At 40.9% G+C, this 19,730-nt stretch overlaps 1 protein-coding gene across 1 annotated transcript in view; it reads right to left on the minus strand.

The window, feature by feature from the left end:
• Positions 1-786: 786 nt before the first annotated feature.
• Positions 787-19,730, minus strand: part of KNTC1 (kinetochore associated 1) — a 73,114-nt gene continuing 54,170 nt past the window's right edge. Inside the window, exons 49-64 of the mRNA XM_047088416.1 lie at positions 19,296-19,369; positions 18,817-19,027; positions 18,587-18,696; positions 15,991-16,037; positions 14,524-14,602; positions 13,062-13,180; positions 12,554-12,689; positions 11,781-11,876; positions 11,358-11,414; positions 7,281-7,335; positions 7,106-7,169; positions 6,426-6,555; positions 5,281-5,370; positions 4,672-4,817; positions 3,835-3,925; positions 787-1,845 (exon numbers count right to left, since the gene is read on the minus strand). Of these exons, the coding sequence (XP_046944372.1) occupies positions 1,825-1,845; positions 3,835-3,925; positions 4,672-4,817; positions 5,281-5,370; positions 6,426-6,555; positions 7,106-7,169; positions 7,281-7,335; positions 11,358-11,414; positions 11,781-11,876; positions 12,554-12,689; positions 13,062-13,180; positions 14,524-14,602; positions 15,991-16,037; positions 18,587-18,696; positions 18,817-19,027; positions 19,296-19,369 (1,526 nt within the window). The 3' untranslated portion in view covers positions 787-1,824. The remainder of the gene's footprint in view (positions 1,846-3,834; positions 3,926-4,671; positions 4,818-5,280; positions 5,371-6,425; positions 6,556-7,105; positions 7,170-7,280; positions 7,336-11,357; positions 11,415-11,780; positions 11,877-12,553; positions 12,690-13,061; positions 13,181-14,523; positions 14,603-15,990; positions 16,038-18,586; positions 18,697-18,816; positions 19,028-19,295; positions 19,370-19,730) is intronic.

The following is a 19,730-nucleotide window of genomic DNA, read 5'->3' on the forward strand; positions in this document are numbered from 1 at the left end:
TTGGTCCATGTTGGGAAGAAGTAAAGCAGACATGCCTCTTGCTGGTAGGAACAGGAGTTTGTGAAAAAGATCTTTTGAGGGGAGGTGGGTGGGGGGTGGGCTAAACAGGTGAAGGGTATTAAGGAGGGCACTTGTTGGGATGAGCACTGGGTGTTATACATAAGTGATGAATCACTAAATTCTACTCCTGAAACCAATACTACACCATATGTTAACTAACTTGAATTTAAATAAAATCTTGGAAAGAAAACAAAAACTTTTGAAACGCATGCAGGTTGGCAACATACATTTAGAGCTTTTAAGATCTTCTTCATTCCTTTTGACGTGGTCAATCTGTTCCTGGGAATGTATCTTAAGGAAATAACTCCAAATATGGAAGAAGTTTTATGAAAAATACTGGTGTGGTCTAAATGTCCAGAATAGAGTAAGTAGAGGCCCATTTACACCTCCTTAGGAGGTTTTACAAATAAGGGAACTAAGGCTTTGAGAAGTTCTATAACTTGTCCAGTATCACACAGCTAGTATGTGACAGAGCCAGGATTCAAATCTAGACTATTTTTACCCCCAAACCCAAGTTTTTAATCTATGATACCTTGACTATAATATATAGAAAAATTTTTTTCTTCTCATTAAAAAATTTTTAATGTTTATTTTTGAGAGAGAAAGAGAGAGAGAGAGTGAGCAAGCAGGGGAGGTACAGAGAGAGAGTGAGACACAGAATCCAAAACAGGCTCAGAGGTGTCAGCACAGAGCCCAACATGGGGCTCAAATCCACAACTGGTCATGATTTCATACCTGAGCCGAAGTCGGATGCTTAACCGACTGAGCAACCCAGGCAGCCCAGAAATAAGGTTGTTCTCAACTGGAAAAACAAAGGCAAACTCATTCTGATTTATGAAATTCAATTTATACACACAAATAGAAAAAGACTACAGAGGCAGAATAAGAGTTGTGATGACCTTTTCTGCACGCTGGGTGGCGGCTGCTGGCTTTCAGCTCCACACTGCCCCCGCAGGCCAGCCTCTGTACTGCTGGCGCTGACAGCCTACAGCCGGCTTTCCCAGACACCTGGCCAGATGGGTTCCGGTTTGGTTCTGTCATTCTTGGCACTGGCAGGAGAATTAGAAGGTTGAACAAAGAAAAAGGAGTTGTTTCTTTTCTCTTTCGGTGGTGGCCTGGACGCGGCAGCAATCGCTGAGGGTGACTGAGGGCCACTGGAGGCCGCGGCCGTGAAGTGGGAGGCGCAGCAGCCACCTCCTCGTGTCAGCTAACAGCCCTTTCCCCTTCCGCCTCTCCAGCGGCCCCTCGCTCTCCCCTTTGCTTTTCAGTCCTTCTAACACCTCTGTAACCAATTCCTGCCGTCCAATCCTTCTCTGCCTGAAATACCTAGAGTGGTTTCTGTTTTTCTGGCTGGCCTGATACGCTCTGCGGCAAAACTTAGATACATATTTAACTAGAATTCATTAGAAAGAGTGACATTATTCTTATTCTTATTTGTATATGAAGAAATAGGATATAAGTAGTTGTTTTTCTTGTGGCCGGAGCAAAATACTTGTGCATTTAGTTTCCTTCCTGTGGGGTGCAAAAGACTGATGGTCTCTATAAGTTATACAAGTAACTGGTAAAGAAAATTGATTAACTCAAGACATGAGTTCTTTACAAGATAATAATCAAACTACTACGAAGCGCCTCAGTTGTTACTTGTTGGTCAACATTTGACAAGTTATAACACATTGACGGCACAACTTTAAAACCCTAATAAATATGATTAGTTAATAGTAGACTCCAAAGTCCCCTTTGTTCTTCTTAAAAGAGGTTGATCGGCTATGATCCACCAAGAAACATCTAAATGGGAAGAAACACAGAAGCATTTTTATTAATGCCATTTAGTTTTTTCAATAGAAAACAGATAAACTATAAAATTTATGACTTAACTGTATTGCTAAACATCTACACATAAAGTTATTTGGCATTTAGACAGCTGGACTAGAAAAAAAACAGATATATTTTAAGGGCCAAAGATTTGCCTCCTAAATCAATAATCTCCCTTTTAAAAAAAGGTAACCTAGGGGCACCCGGGTGACTGAGTTGGTTAAGCGTCTGACTTTGGCTCAGGTCACGATCTTACAGTTTGTGAGTTTAAGCCCTGCGTTGGACTCTGGGCTGAGAGCTCACAGTCTGGAGCCTGCTTCAGATTCTGTGTCTCCCTCTCTCTCTCTGCCCCCCCCCCAAATAAATAAACATTAAAAAACTTTTTTTTGAAAAAAAGAAAAAAAAATTAAAAAGGTAACCTATGCCATTGATCACAACAGATTGGAAGTGACCAAAGGAAGTTATTAATGAAAGTTAACAAAACGCAGGCTTATTTTAACATGCCTGATCTGGACCAAAGGAGGGGAAAAAACCCACAATTACTTAAACATGATTAAAAAATTTTAGGGGCACCTGGCTTGTTCAGTCGGTGGAGGATGTGACTCTTGGGTCTCAGGGTTGTGAGTTCAAGCCCTACTCTGGGTATAGAGATTACTCAAAAATAAAATCTTTAGGGGCACCTGGGTGGCTCAGTCAGTTGAGCGTCCAACTCAGGTCATGATTCCAGGGTTGTAGGATCAAGCCCCACATCTGGCTCTGTGCTGAGCATGGAGTCTGCTTGGGATTCTCTCTCTCTCCTTTGCCCCCACTCGTGCTCTCTTTCTCAAAAAAAAAAAAAAAAAGTAAAAAATTGTATCATATATATATATAATTATTTTTTTTTAATGTTTATTTATTTTTGAAAGAGAGACAGAGCTCGAGCAGGGGAGGGGCAGAGAGAGGGGGGGGGGAGGGGCAGAGAGAGGGGGAGGGAGACACAGAATCCAAACCAGGCTCCAGGCTCTGAGCTGTCAGCACAGAGCCCAATGCAGGGCTCTAACCCACGAACCATGAGATCATGACCTGAGCCAAAGTCAGACGCTCAACCGACTGAGCCACCCAGGAGCCCCTTATCTTTTTTTTTTTTTAATTTTTTTTTTTAACGTTTATTTATTTTTGAGACACAGAGAGACAGAGCATGAAGGGGGGAGGGTCAGAGAGAGGGAGACACAGAATCGGAAGCAGGCTCCAGGCTCCGAGCTGTCAGCACAGAGCCCAACGCGGGGCTCGAACTCACGGACCGTGAGATCGTGACCTGAGCCAAAGTCGGCCGCTTAACCAACTGAGCCACCCAGGTGCCCCCAGGAGCCCCTTATCTTATATTTAAGTTCAGAATAGGAGTAAGAGTGATTTACATGCATATTTTATATATGAAAACATTTGGAAGGACGTATACTAAAATGTTAAACAGTAAACCTATTTCTTTGTAGTGAGATTTCAAGAGATTAAGATTTTTTGTTTTTGTTTTTTGGCTCTTGCAAATTTGTTTTTTCTATGGTGAAAATACATATGTCTTTGGTAATTAAAAAGGAGAATTAAAAGAAATTAATGCCCAAGGATAAAATTAATCAGTACTTTTTGAAATTTAGTTTTTCACTTGCTTTGATATGAAAAATAAGACTTTATGAGGAATCATAATGCTGGAAAGCACCCAGGAGACCACGCAGTCCAGATGTGAAAACTAAAGCCCGCACAGGGTCAGTGAATGGCTGGAGACCACACTGCTGCAGAGAGTAGAACCAGGGCCTCTTGATTTCTGGGCTAAGAGCCCCTCAAACAAAAAGCAAAATATAAAAATATACATAGTTAACGCATAAAAATACATTTATCTCCAGGACACAAGAACAAGTTGGGTCAATGTCAAGACCCTAGTGATATAAATGGTGTCACGTCAGAACCTGAGTAACGGTGGGCCAGCTTTACCTTCAGAATTTCACAAGGAGCGGCGTCTGGTGGTACAGGCTTCCCACAATGTTTTGAATATTCAGTTATAAACACTGAAGCTTCATCTAAACTATGGAATCAGAAAGAAAAAGCATCAGGAGGAAATCCTCGGGCATGATAAATATGTTTGCTACCTTGACTGTGGCGATGGCTTCATGGGTACATGTATGTCCAAATTTATCATATTGCATACTTGAATTACGTGTAGCCTATATATGTGTGTGTAGCTATGGTTGGATCACAAGTGGTAAGCAAACAGAAAGAAATCCAAGGCTTGGTAATGAGAGAGAGAGATATGTCCCAAGTGGCCAGCACAGTTAGACTAAATGTAGGGACCAGGAAAAACTTCTATCCTGACAGGGTTTCCCTTCCTTAGTGTCAGCCATTTCTCTCTTCTCCTTTTCGCGTTCCAAATCCATTCCCAATCCTATCCCAGAAAGCTTATTTCCAAACTTGTGGCTGCCAGAAAATTAGACAATCAAGCTTAGCAAAAATTAGGTCACATAAAAGCCAGTAATTCTCTGAGCAAATGTCTAAGGAATAAAGTTGTAACTCAAGTTTTAGAGCAGGACTGTGAGATACCTATTTTGGGGGTTTGGAAAGTTTCTTGATTGTCTGATTCCAAGTTCATGTTCTAAGGGACTCAGTTACAAGACAGACTAACCTCTGGACATATGTGGTAATGCTATAGCTTAATATTCAGAGCCTTTCATTACAACCAAATAGTTGTACAATTATTTGATATTTTCCTCCAAAATAAAGATAAATTTTAAGGAAACTCTACAGTAAGTTGTTTTTGTTTGTTAATTAACTTACCTTAACTCATTTGCCAAATAGTTTACCAGCTCAGTGATGTTGTTGGAATTCATCATATGCAATTTCAACACTTGAAAGTATTTTGTCTTTGCCAAAATCCCAAACTCCTTCTTACTTATGATATTATTCAGAATCAGGTTTCTAATCTATAGAATGATAGGTATCATTAAATTAAAAATGTGTGCAATTCCAAGTTCTTACTCAATACCCCCAAATTCCTTACTATCAGAAGTTAAATTAGCACTGTGTTGTGACTAAGTCTCTTTTTTTAAGGGGGTGGGGAAGGCGATCTGTTTTGGCCCATTTCAGTAACAGATTAAATCAATAAGAAGTAATTGCTCTGAAGCACTTTGGGACTTTTTAGGAGGAAGATCTGCTTACAACAACAGCATTTAAGGCTACAGATTTTTCACTGAGCACAGCAGCAAATAAGACAGATGAGGTCTCTACCTTTTAGAAATTTATTAAGGTTTTAATAAAGGCAAAATAATTTTATATATTACCAAATAGGCAGAGATAGTAGTATTCAGCCTACTTTTGATTTAGGGAAAATTATTACCTTCTAATATAAAAGTTTTCATGGCAAAAGGAGATGAAATTGCCTCTTACTTGATGTGAAAATCCTGCCAATTGGCCAGTATTCATATGCTCTTCTAATTGCTGTAAAATGATCTGAGGATTGCATGAGCCCAGAAAATTCTACAGGAAAAAAAAATCAAACACAGTGGAAAAGTATTATTACTACTAATTTCTGTCAAATCTAAAAGGTTTTCATTTTTAAATTTGGAATATCTTTAACCATTTCTATTATAGGAAAAAAACAACTCTATCATATAACAAAAAATTAAAGAAATAAGGAAAAAGACATTTTATAAATACCTATTGTGACAACAAGGGCTGTTTAACAAGCATTTTGTCATTCTAAGTGCTGAAAGGACTCTATTTAAATACTAAAATTTTGAAAAGCATTAATGGATGAGTTTATGAATAGTCAAAAAACCCCCGAAGTCCAAGGCAAGCACAGATGGCTGTGAGAAAATGGAGTGAACAGACCAAATGACAGATAAAAAATATGCATGTTCATTTATATAAATCTTTATCTACTGGCTAAACTAACTTTGGGGAAATACTGCAAAACATTCCCAAGTGCTTTGTTCTATTTGTTCTGTATTGTAAAGGGAATGAGTTCGTTTTAAAAGTTCTGTCCTCAGAATGTTCATGGGTCCGTCCCTTTGTCAGACACCCACACACAAACCTGACAATTCCCTCTCTTATCTCCCACATCCAATCACTAAGTGAAGCTGCTCTATTTGGCTCATTCTCACTGCCACCACCCCACTTACAGCACATATCCCCTCGAGCCTTCCCTGCCCATTCACAGGCTGGTCCAGGCAAGTGCAACAGCTTCCCACACTTCCGCTCCTGCCTCCTCTCTCCCCCACCAAGCCCAAGGATTGTTCCCTCCAAAACGGTGCCTGAACATTTTACTTTACTTTTCCAGGAAACCTGACAGTTCCCCACTGATAAAGAACAAGGTCCAAACCCCTCTTAAGGCATCCCTTGGATGGACCTTGATCTATCTTTTAGGCTCACCTCCTGCTAAACCTGCATACAAACCTCCCACACCCCTCAGGCTGATGAACTCCTGCCTTGCAAGTCTGGTAAAAAGAAAACACCACCCCTTTTGTGGGGGCACAAGCAGTGGGAGATTTTCTGTTCCTCTGGCAGGCCCAGAGGAATAATTTGCGAGATACCTTAATTTGCTGATGTCTTTTTTCCGAGTGAGGCATGAGCATCAGACAGGCTAGTGCAAAAGCCGGAAGCTCTAACTGGACATACTGCTTGGCAACTGCAATCATGTCGAGATCATCTGAAACTGGGCATCTTCAAGAGAGCACATGAATTTATTAGTAATTTGTCAGATTCACGATATTATGTTGAGTTACAGCTTTCCACAACTGTTACCTGATTGTGCTTTCAATGATTTTAAACATTACAGTGCCGGTGCATCACATACACTTAGTAATGAGTAACTTGAGTCTTCTTCGTGGAACAAAATATCCCACCCACTGGAACACAGAGCACTGACTGCCGCTATGATCATGTCTGAGGCCCACACATGCTTAAAGACACATTCTCAGAAGACTCAAAATCTGTGAGACAACACTTCATGATTTCAGGTAGTGATAAAAATACTCCTGATGTACATTAAAACTAATTTTAGGGAATGCTTATCGAGTATCAGTTTACGAGTTGCACTGCATGTGGAAAGCAGGCGTTGTGAAAATAAGAGAGATATTTTATTTTAAAAACAAGTGGTATGTTTAACTTCTCAAGAAAAATGAGTTACTCATTTAAAGAGGTTTATTAAAAAGAAATTTCATAAACAACACATATGATTTTGAGGGGGTAGGAAAACAATTATTTTACTTACTCTAGAACAGCGATGAGACTCTCTCGACAATCTGATAACTGACTGGGGCTCAGAGGACAAGATGCTGAAAAGAAACAATAATGTGTACACACACACACACACACACACACACACACACACACACACACAAAGCTATAAAACGCTACTGTCAATGTTTCAGGGGAGAGAAAAATACCTGAAAGTAGGGGTATCTGAACCACACGCTGCCAAGCTTTGCTGAAGTAGGGAACCTGGGGAAACAAGCATGTTATAGGATTTGCGCCACAGTCTCTCGGTTTTGTGGTCACAGAATTATATACTTAGAGCATATGTTCTGGATCCTAAGACCAAAAACGTAAATTGGTATCTCCTTATTCAAGATGGTTAGATTTTAGGATAATACTCTTTCCTTCTCTCTCTTTTTTAAAGTAAACTCTGTACCCAATGTGGGGCTCAAACTTGATCTCATGATCCTGAGATCAAGAGTCACATGCTCTACTGATTAAGCCAGCCAGGGGTCCTTGGATAATTCTCTTCATAAGTGTATAGTTCAGGATCTTATTACACAATCTTGGCTGATTTGTTATGGTTTTGTGGGGGGGAAAAATGTGTCAGAAAACAAAACTCACACTGTTGTGTGCCACAAGCTGTGTGAGAGTCACAGGAAAGGGGCAACCAGACAAGAGAAAGGATTTCAAAAAGGAATAAGGCAACAACATACATTTCCACTCATAGGAGAGGGGTTAAATGACTTAGGATATATTTTGCTCCATATTATGGAGAATAATTAAGAGTTCAAAGTCATGGGGCACCTGAGTGGCTCAGTTGGTTAAGCGTCCAACTTTGGCTCAGGTCATGATCTTGAAGTTCATGGGCCCTGTCTCAGGCTCTGTGTTGACAGCTCAGAGCCTGGAGCCTACTTTGTATTCTGTGTCTCCCTCCCTCTCTGCCACTCCTCTGCTTGCACTCTGTCTCTCTCTCTCTCTCTCTCTCAAAAATAAACAAACACATACAAAAAAAGAGTTTAAAGTCATGAGATACCAAAAAGACTAAATGTAGAGGTTTCATAAGATCCAACAATTCCACTCCTAAGCATATGTTTGAGAGAAAAACACACATCCACATAAAAACTTGTACACAAATGTTCACGGGGCACCATTATTCATAATAACCCAAATACCCTTCAACTGATGAATAGACAAATAAAATGCAGGTGTGTCCACACAGTGCACATGAGTCAGCAGTAAAAAGGAAGGAGGCCCTGACACCCACTCCCATGCAGATGAACCGAAAACATGACACCAAATAAAAGGAGAACAGAGGCCACGTGGTGCAGGATTCTGTTGATATGACATGTCCAGCACAGACACTTCCAGGGGCGGGAGAGGGAGGAATAGTGAGTGACTGTTAATGGATATGGGGCATACTTCCGGGGTGAAGAAAATGTTCTAGAATTAGATAGTGGTGATGGTTGCATAACATTGTGAATATACTAAAAACCACTTAATTATACACTTTATTTACTTTTTTGGGAAAGGTTTTTTTTTTTTTTTTTTTTTTAACTAATCTCTACCCCCAACGTGGGGCTCGAACTCACAACCCTGAGATCAAGAGTCACATGGTCTTTGGGGCGCCTGGGTGGCGCAGTCGGTTAAGCGTCCGACTTCAGCCAGGTCACGATCTTGCAGTCCGTGAGTTCGAGCCCCGCGTCAGGCTCTGGGCTGATGGCTCAGAGCCTGGAGCCTGTTTCAGATTCTGTGTCTCCCTCTCTCTCTGCCCCTCCCCCGTTCATGCTCTGTCTCTCTCTGTCCCAAAAATAAATAAAAAAACGTTGAAAAAAAAAATTAAAAAAAAAAAAAAAAAAAAGAGTCACATGGTCTTCTGACTGAGCCAGCCAGGGGCCCCTTACCTGTACACTTTAAAAGGGTACATTTTAGGGGCCCCTGGGTGGCTCAGCTGATTAAGGATTTGACTCTTGATTTCTGTTCAGGTCATGACCTCAGTTCGTGGGATCGAGCCCCGTATCAGGCTCTGTGCTGACAGCATGGAGACTCTTGAGATTCTCTCTTTCCCCCTCTCTCTGCCCTTACCCTGCTTATGCTCACACACTTGTTCTCTCTCAAAATAAATAAATATTAAAAAACAAATAAAAGGGTAAGTTTTACATGGGAATTACATCTCAATTGAGAAAATAAAGGTAGGGGGGCACCTGGGTGGCTCAGTTGGTTGAGCTTCTGACCAGCTCAGGTCATGATCTCACGGTTCATGAGTTCGATCCCCCATCGGGCTCACTGCTCTCAGCCTGTCAGTGCACAGGTTGCTTCAGATCCTCTCTCCCTTTCTCTCTGCCCCTCCCCACCTTGTGCTCTCCCCAAAATAAATAAATAATAATTTTAAAAAATTAAAAAAAAAAAGGTGGGTCTCTGAGCTCTATGGAACTATCTCCAAAACACCAATGTTATGTGGAAAAAATACTTTATCTAGAATGTGATTGCATGTACATGTACAAAAATGTATATATCCCTCCCCCCACACTTATATGCTACTAGGAAAGTTCTAGAAGAAAACATAAGAAACTATAAACAGTAGTTACTTCTGGAGAGATAATTTTGAAGGGAAATGGTAAAGGAGAATTTTCAAGTTTTACTCAGCATGTTTCAATGTTGTTCTAATTTATTAAGCTACGAATAGATGATGTATTTCTACATTACATATTATAACAATTATGTGGTATACAACTTGTGAAATTTAGAAAAGATGAATAAGTCATTGTGTCTGATTTAAAGATCTTCTAAGTTCAAGAGGGGCAGGAATATATGCTTAAAACAAATTATACCATGGCAGGTGTTACAGCAGAACCAGTGTTTTTTTTTTTAATTAATTAATTAATTTATTTTTGAGACAGAGAGAGACAGAGCATGAATGGGGGAGGGGCAGAGAGAGAGGGAGCCACAGAATCCGAAGCAGGCTCCAGGCTCTGAGCCATCAGCCCAGAGCCCAACGCGGGGCTCAAACTCACAGACGGCGAGATTGTGACCTGAGCTGAAGTCGGACGCTTAACCGACTGAGCCACCCAGGCGCCCCAGAACCAGTGTTTTGAGAGCATAAATGAAGATGCAGCTCAAGAGGCCTGGAGAACACGGGCAAGTGATGTCCTCAAGTGACCTCTGAACTAAATATTCTGGGTCCCAGCACCATTTTATTTTTTAAATGTCTATATATTTGTGGGGGAGGGGGAGGCAGCAGAGGGACAGAGAGAGAGAGAGAGAGAGAGAGAGAGAGAGAGAGAGAGAATCCCAAGCAGGCTCTGTCAGTGCAGAGCCTGATGAGGGGCTCGAACTCACGAACCACATGATCATGACCTGAGCTGAAATCAAGAGTCAGATGTTTTTTTTTTTTAATTTTTTTTTTTTTTCAACGTTTATTTATTTTTGGGACAGAGAGAGACAGAGCATGAACGGGGGAGGGGCAGAGAGAGAGGGAGACACAGAATCGGAAACAGGCTCCAGGCTCTGAGCCATCAGCCCAGAGCCCGACGCGGGGCTCGAACTCACGGACTGCGAGATCGTGACCTGGCTGAAGTCGGACGCTTAACCGACTGCGCCACCCAGGCGCCCCAAGAGTCAGATGTTTAAGCAACTGAGCCACACAGCGCCCCCTGGCACCATTTTAACAGGACATCAGGTCTGTTCTTTTTTTAAATTTTTTTAACGTTTATTTATTTTTGAGAGAGAGAGAGGGAGAAAGAAAGAGAGAGAGAAAGAGCGAGAGAGAGAGAGAGAGAGAGCGAGCATGAGAGGCAGAGGGGCAGAGAGAGAAGGAGACACAGAATCTGAAGCAGGCTCCAGGCTCTGAGCTGTCAGCACAGAGCCCGACGTGGGGCTCGAACTCACAGAGTGCAGATCATGAGCCGAAGTGAGAGGCTTAACTGATTGAGCCACCCAGGCGCCCCAGGTCCATTCTTTTAAACATTTTTTTTTTTAAGTTTATTTATTTTGAGAGAGAGATACATGCAGAGAGAGCATGTGAGCAGGGGAGGGAGGGAGGGAGGGAGGGAAGGAGTGAGAATGAGAGAGAGTGAGAGTGAGAGAGAGAGTGAGAGTGAGAGAGAGAGAGAGAATATCCCAAGCAGGCTCTGCACTGTGACTGCACAGCCCAGACATCAGGTCCATTCTTCACTTGAGCCGGTGACTTCACCCAGTGCACCCAGCAGCCACAGGCCGTCAAGTATAAAGATTAAGTTCTATAAAATTTATTTTAGAAAACTACATACCTGCCATAACGAATGGACACTAGAAATGGCGGTTAAAACTTTCCTTAGATAAGGGATCTGTGAAAACAATAAAATACAGTTCTGAGTATCACTAAAATGGAAAGCTTCAACATGAAATATCAGATTCTTAAATTTTCAAAAGAGGTATCAGTAAAATGTATCCACCATGAGAACCAAAGAAATTCACTTCCTAAATCACAAATATCAAAAAAGGGCAGGGAAGCTTCCATTTCTTTCCAGCGAAATTTATGTCAGTTTTGAGTTAGCACTTCCTCTGGCCTAACACCAAGTTAAGTTTGGCACGAACCCAACAAGTCCATGTTTGCAGCGTACATCTGTTCGATAACAAGCATCAGTGCAGAATGCTTAAGAGATGCTATGAGAAAGCTTTAACACACTGCAGTCTAGGGCACTGAGTCTCACCATATTGAAGCCAAGAAGCTTCTGCAAGAGTCCATTCCAAAGCTGCAGGTCATAGATTTTGTACTCCAAACAAAGTTCAGTCACCAATCTTACTGCCTAAAGCAGAAGAGACGTTAAAAAAAAAATCATACTTATTCAAAAACAAACAACAAAAACCCATACTGCTTCAAGACACCAGGAAATCAAAGCATCTTTGGAAAAGGTAGGGTGGTCACACACAAAATGTTTATAATCTAGATGTGTTCTACTGCCTAATTTCAGTGAAGCCCTCCTATCTCTCTAATGAAAGTAAAAAAGATTAAGATTATTCTCTTTCTTTCTTGCTGTCATGGATTCAAAGAGCATCTTGGGGCTTCCCTGTCTTTTTTCTATCCAAGATCAGTTTGCCTGTTGGCCTCATAACCCTCACGCCCTAGGCTCCAACTGCCTCGGAGACTAAATTCCCACAGGCAATGAGGAAGAAGAGAAGTGACGTCCCTCCTGACATAGGGACACTCTCTGTCCCTACCCATCTGGATGAGGACACACAGGCCTTGAGAAGGGATTACAAAAGTGTCCCTTTGTGGGTGGAGATTAGGCCCTAGGCTTTAAGGGGCAGAGGTAAGGGGATCCTACAAGTTGCCTGTCACCTGTCAGGATAGGAAAGTAGAAACAGTCTCAGAGCAGCAAATTTGTTCAAGAATGAAGAGTTTCTCTGGTTTTAGGCATCTGAGTGAAAACAAGGGTATCTGAGAAGATGGGGACCCCACCCTCAGACAACTCCATGTACATACCATGGATTCATGGCTGTGGTTTTTCCATAGACCCTTAATCATTCCTTCTTTAGGACTGTTGCAAAATAATTCATATGTGATGGGGATATTCAAAGTCTCAAATGATGCCAGAAAAGTTATACATTTCAAATAAGATCTGGAAAACAAAGGCATTTATGGGACTCATTCTTACAGGCCACATTTACATTTAAGATAAAAACCACCAGAGGGCAATTATTAAGCCTGTTTGTTTTTAAATGTCTATTTTTTAGGCTTCTAAATATATTCACTGAATATAATATTAGAAATAAATCAATATGAGCAAGATCAAGAAAACATTCAGTTCCTAAATGCCTCAAAAAACTAGGGAAACAAGATGTTCCCAGAGGCCTACATCCCCTTTGCCAAAAGGTCAAGGGCACTCAAGGCATAGCATTCTAATGAACTCTACAAACTAAGGGGTTTAAATGTTACATTTCCAAAGAACCCATCTGTTTCCTATTAATACAATTTAAAAATTTCTACTTACTTCACTTCTTGCATGGGTTTTTTGAAGAGAGATTCTATAGTTTCCTTGTCGGCCAAATATAGGAGACACTGAAGAGCTCGAGCTCTGTGGGCAAAAGTTAACTGGCGCACACCCAGCGTCTGTAAAACCAATGCAAGTTTGCAGAGACACATGCATGTTGCAGCTGGGTACATGAGTTTCAACTTAGGTAGCATAAGCATCGTGAAAAACAAAAATTAAAGTCAATCTCTGCCCTTAGGGAGCCAGTGGTTCTCAAAGCGTGGTCCACAGACCCTTGGCGGACATTCCTCAAACTCTTATAGGAGGGAAAGGGTCAAAGTTACTTTCACAGCATCACAAAGATATTATTTGCCTTTAGGCTGTGTTCATACTTGCACTGGTGGGTGAAAGTGTTGGCACTAATCACAGGAACACGCGGTTGCTGGAGCAGCTGTGGTGTGCATCACAGCCATGCATGCACAGTATTGAAAACCAAAGGTGACTTCCACTTAACAAGGTTCTCGACAGAGCGGTAAAAATTAGTTTTACGAAACCTCACCTCTTGAATACGTTGAGTTCACACTTGAATACATATTAATTAATTAAAATGTATTCATCAATGTGTGTGACCGAATGGGAAGTACACGTAAAGCACACTGCAGTCTTACGATCTATGAATAGTTGTGAGCTGAAGCAGCCACTTTAAATGGAACGTCATTTTTACTTGAAACAATGACTATCAGATAAACTAATATGAGAAAGAAAGAAAGAAAGAAAGAAAGAAAGAAAGAGAAAGAAAGAAAGAGAGAAAGAAAGAAAGAAAGAGAGAGAGAGAGAAAGAAAGAAAGAGAAAGAAAGAAAGAAGGAAAGAAGGAAAGAAGGAAAGAAGGAAAGAAAGAAAGAAAGAAAGAAAGAAAGAAAGAAAGAAAGAAACCCTCCCCTTGCTGTTGAGGGCATATAATCAAGCATCTTAGATTTCCCTCTTTTCTTCCTTCTATCCAAGACCTATTTGCCTCCTGGCTCTTTCTCTCCGTTTCTGCCTCAGAACATTTCCACGGGCAAAAGCCTGAAGGCCAAGGAAGTAGTGTTGCCTTTAGGGAAAAGGGAAAGTTTAGTGCAGCTAACATTTAGTGGGGAGGGAGGGAGGGAGGCACAAGTAGAGGGTGAAGTAGGTCCTGCAGGGCGTTGAGACCAGTTGGTTTGGCCCCTGGTATTAGGAATGTTGTCCAACCAAGGAGTTAATAGCTTTAAATGCAGATAACCGTGGGAACTGTCAATTGGTTCAGTTTGCCAAACAGGATGTTACGGAAGCTAGCACCTAATAGAGCCTGCAGATACTATAGTCCTGATTACCAAGGAAAATACGCAGTACTTTAAGTTAAATGTGTAAGTGAGCATTATCGTAACCATCCCCTAATGGTATCAAGCATGGTAAATACGCAGGAAGAAAAGGGTAAGCTGAGACTCTGTGTCCAGGGCTTACAGTTGTCGCTGATGTTGCAAACACGAACAGCATTCTTGAACTGTAATCAATCGGGCGAGACAGAAGGAGATACAGGACTCTGGGGAAAAAATATTTTAAATTACATTTGGATTTTAATTTAGTGATCGGTTACCCAAACAACAGACCTTTTGCTGTCCATGGAAAAAGTTACCAGACATCCCAAACATGGGCCTGAAGGATTATGGGTCAAGAACATTTTTGCTTTTCCACTGAATGGATGCTTATGCTTTTCTTGAGTTGCAGGCATAGCTAAAGAAAATAAATACGATAAATGCCAGGCCCCAGTCTTCTCATCTATAAAATAGCCAATCTCTGATAATTTAAATTCTATTTAAGAAATTAATACAAACTATAGCTGCAAAGTACATTGGATCCTACACATGGAAAATTCTATTTTAGTTCACAGGACCTTGTTAAGTGGCACAATTCAACCTCTAGACTCAGGCCTGACTGGCCCCCCTCCAGAGAAGGGCAAGATGGATGGGGTGGGCAGGGTACCAGGCAAAGGAGAGGGTGGAGCTTTCAGTGGGAAATGGCAGGAAGCTACAAAATTAGTATGAAGTATCCCTTTGGGATCTCCTAGGGATTTTTTTTCGTTCTTTGAATTGTTTCTCTGTGAGGCTTTCCATCGTGGCTGGTTCAGTTAGACACGGCAGGATGAATCTACCTGTTGCTTAGACAAAGGTACCCCTGTGTTTCAAAGACTAAGCAAGGACAAGGTGGGGTCCACAGGAAAAGAGGACATAGAAGGGGTGGTAAGCCACCTCTGCCCAAACCAGGAGAAATTCTTCTCTTGGGTTTGCCTTTTCACATCCTCTCTATCAGATCCAGGGCAGACGCAGGGTGTAAGGCTTCACAAGTGACTTGACCTACTTTTGGTCTAGACCAGGAATGGCAAAAAGCTGGCACGCATGTCACCACTCCCTCTCCTGTGCCTGTGCCAAGCATCATTAATGGATTACCATATCCTTTTAGATTTGGGCCCAGATATGGTCAGCAAGCCATGACCAATCAGATTTAGCATGTTAGATGAAGCCAACGTGCCTTCCTTGGTCTCAGTCTTAGGTTAGAAGGGGAAAGGAATGCTGGTGGCCCATACCTGAACCAGCCCAGCTCACGTGGGGGACAGAATACATAGGGGTCTGGGGCCAGAGTCCTAGACTAGCAAATAAGAATACTCCTTTGTTTGAGGTGCATTCTCTGCTAAAGAACCCTCAACATCAGTAGGGACTCACTGAAGGTTCAGAAATTCTGGATCTTGGTTGTTTATTCCACTGGAGATAGTTGTACATATTCATGGCCATATATCAATGAAGTGATTCTTCTCAGAGACTCTGACCCAAATTATAGGAAGAAAAGTCTTTTCAAAACCAACCTCTGACAGATTTGTTTTAAGACTCCTACTGGGCAACAAGATACAGACACATCTAAGTAAAGAAAGAGTACCTTCGGAGTGCTTCATCTTCTTGAAGTTCAAATAATTCTGACGGTTTCTTGAAAAAGTGAAAAACAAAGTCAAAAAACTAAAAGTTTGTGGACTATAGAAGCTAACACAACCTATTAGGTGAAAAACCCAATACACAGAATTGTTTACATAGAAGACATTAGAGTGTAACCCATTACTTCATGAAAAAACTTTTCCTTTCAAAATTAGTTTCCTCACATTACTCAGTCAACAAATATTTACTGAGCACTTACTATGTGCCAGGCACAATCCCAGGCTTGTGGGTTGCCTGAGTGAATGAAACAGATGTTCCTGTCCTCCTGGCGTTTACAGTCACTGGATAATTTTTAAAAGGAAAGGACTCCATGGATTTTAAATGAGTCCTTGAGTAATTCAGTACAGATTTACTGGGACTTACAAAGCAATGTGCAAGGTGCTATGGACAGTCCCAGTTCCTGGCTTCAGGGTGCTTTTGTTCAGTTCCTCGAATTTATGTATAAGTTAAAACACATCGGTTTCTGAGTCAACCACAGATTCTATGAGGCCTAGATATGCTTCCGTTTCCATTGAAGCACAGTCCTTGTTCTTTGCAAACATTTAATAAATACTTGCTAAATTGGATGCTAAGGGATATAAAAAATAATTAAAAACCTAATGTCATTTCAGTTATAATATTTGTTGACACATACATTTTTTTTCAAGCATATCTGCCTACGTGGATAGAGGAAGGCTCCCTAATTGAGTTCTGCCTGAAAACGCAGAAGTACTGCAGAAAATTCTGTGTTGGGATTGCTGAATCCCAGCATAAATGTCAGTGATACTACTTCTAACACTATATGCCTCCTGATGTGATACAGTGAAAAAAAAAAACACATTACCTATATGGTATCCTTGCCCAAAACACATAACCTGAATCTAACCATGAGAAACATCACAAGGAGACATTTTGCAAACCAACTGGCTGGCCCCCTTTAAAAATATCAATATCCCATCACAGTAAAATAGACTAGAGTAAGAATCATCAATAGATGCTAAATTGGATTATGTGTCGTAGGGAAAGGAGTTTGAGGAGGAACAAGTTATTAAACTGTCTCAAAACACCTCCCCTAATAGTTACAAAAGGAAATACAGTAACTATGTAATATGGACACTGACAACATCTTAACCAGGTTATTTAAACTCACATCACCTATTCTGGCAAACGGACATCACGTGCCTCCAAATGTCATACCCTGAGAAGCACACGGTATCACTTAAGTAGGATTCTGGCCCAAAATGCATCATTAGAATCTTATCATGAGGAAATATCAGACAAACACAAATTGAAGGATAACTTCTAAAACAAATGGTCTGTACGCTCCAAGAATATCAGGGGTGCCTGGGTGGCTCACTGGGTTAACCGTCTGACTTCAGCTCAGGTCATGATCTCAGTTTGTGGGTTTGAGTCCTGCATCGGGCTCTGTGCTGACAGCTCAGAGCCTGGAGCCTGCTTCAGATTCTGTGTCTCCCCTCCTCTCTGCCTCTCCCCAGCTCTCTGTGTCTCTCTCTCAAAAGTAAATAAACATTAAAAAAAAAAATTTTTTTTTTAAAGTCAGGTGTCATGAAAGACAAGGAAAAGCTATGGAACTATTCTAGATTAAAAGAGATTAAAGATGGGGCATCTGGGTGGCTCAGTTGTTTGAGCGTCTGACTTTGGCTCAGGTCATGATCTCATGGTTTGTGAGTTCCAGCCCCGCGTCGGGCTCTGTGCTGACAGCTCAGAGCCTGGAGCCTGCTTCAGATTCTGTGTCTCCCTCTCTCTGCCCCTCCCCCCACTCATGCTCTGTCTCACTCTGTCAAAAATACATAAACATCAAAAAAATGTTTTAAATAAATAAAAGAGATTAAAGATATGACAAATACATGCAATGTATAGTCTTAGACTAGACCCTGGTCCAGGGGGAGAAAGTTCCTTAAAAGAGCACTATTGGGCCAATTCATTAAATTATAATGTGGACCACAGATTCAAGCCTATGTTTGTACTGTATCAATAGTGTACCAATTTAAAGTTATCTAATTTTGATAATTACACTGCGGTGAAGTAAGAGAAAAGCCTTGTTCTTAGGATATACAGACTTGTTAAGGGGTGAAAGGGGATGCCACATACCATTAATTCTCAGACGGTCCAGAAAAATACCATAAATATACATATTATAGGGCAAAGCAAATATGGCAAAATGTTAAACATCAACAGAGTTGGGTGAAGGGTGTACAGGAATTCATTCACACTACTGCAACTTTTCTGTATGTTTAAAATTATTTCAAAATAAAATTATCACATGAATCTAAGAAAAATAAAGTTAATCACATGAATCTAAGCACAGACCACTTCTTTTATACAAGAGTTCATCTGAAATCACCAATTAAAAGGTAAAATAGTGGCAAAACAATATTTAAATAGAAAGAAAAAGGAAATAACCTCATGAAGACTCATCTGATAACAGAAGGTATTAAAAGCAGCAAACATTCCTTGTGTTAAGTCTGAGCTCCTAATCCGAAGGTTCTATCAATGCAGAGCCAGCAGAAAGGACAAGAGAACCTCTCAGAGGACGGACTGACCTCACCAGGCTTTGTGGACGGGCACAGCCACTTCTCCAACAACATGTCCCAGACTTTCTCCAAATTAATTTCGTTAACTTCGGCAATTTCTTTGGCAGCTGCGTGAATATCTAAGATATTCAAAATAAAGAGTTTAAAAAAAGAGAAACCCAAGTTTTCAGTGCAAGATAACTGGGAATCAAAATGACAGTTCTCCCTAAGCAGAAAGATAAATGGTGCTTTGTCCTCACCGGGATATTCTTTGCTGGAGGAATTCTGAATTCTTTGACTTATGCTAGGATGCTCGTACAGACTGACGATGAGATGTGCAGGCTTTCCTATCACTCTTAGGTATTCCGCGGTGTTTAGCTTGTAGGCTATGAGCACGGCTTCAGTGCCTGATCGCCGGTACTGAATATGAAGCTTCTTCAACAAAGCCTCTGCTTTTTCACGCGTTTCATCCTTAAAAAAAAAAATCCCAAGCAGGGATTCCAAGAAAAGGTCACATTCTAAAACCTCAGGTGAGGTGAAGAATCCATCTTTATCAATCAAGGTCCCTCCCTGCCTTAGTTACATCCTTACATAGCTACACAAATTCTCATCTTCTTTATCCATTTTAGGCATCCAACCCTTAAAGACGCCATCAGCAGGGCGGGATGAGAAGGTGGGCCAGGGAGCACACTATGTAAATGAAAAGAGAGGAGCCTTCCATTGTACAGTTCAGACTCACCTGACATGGGATATTCTGTAGCCATCTCTCAGCTAAATACAGGCAGAATTTCAAGCTGGACATTTTGAAGGAACCTGAACAGATAAAAAAGAGATTTATAAACAAATCATAATCCTTTTAAGATAAATGTATTTTAATCAAATTATCAAGGTGTTTTTTTTTTTAATACAAGAATGCATACTCAGAGAAAAAACATAATTTAAACAGAAGGATACAAAGTAAAAAGTAAAAGTCCAAAGGCTCCTCTTCAGCTTCTATTCCTTCAGAAGTTTCCCCTGTGTGTGTCTGTGTGTACACGCACACATTTTAACCCCAACAGGCTAAGATCATACATGTGGTATTGTCCACTGTTCTGACTTAATATACACCTTGGGTATCTTTCCAAATCAACTATATAGTATTATATTCTATGCATATGCTCTATTTTTAAAAACA

The sequence above is a fragment of the Lynx rufus genome, unplaced genomic scaffold (genome assembly GCF_022079265.1).
Source record: "Lynx rufus isolate CCGP_SWC_20201006 ecotype Redwood Valley unplaced genomic scaffold, mLynRuf1.p SCAF_24, whole genome shotgun sequence".
NCBI classification, from domain to species: domain Eukaryota; kingdom Metazoa; phylum Chordata; class Mammalia; order Carnivora; family Felidae; genus Lynx; species Lynx rufus.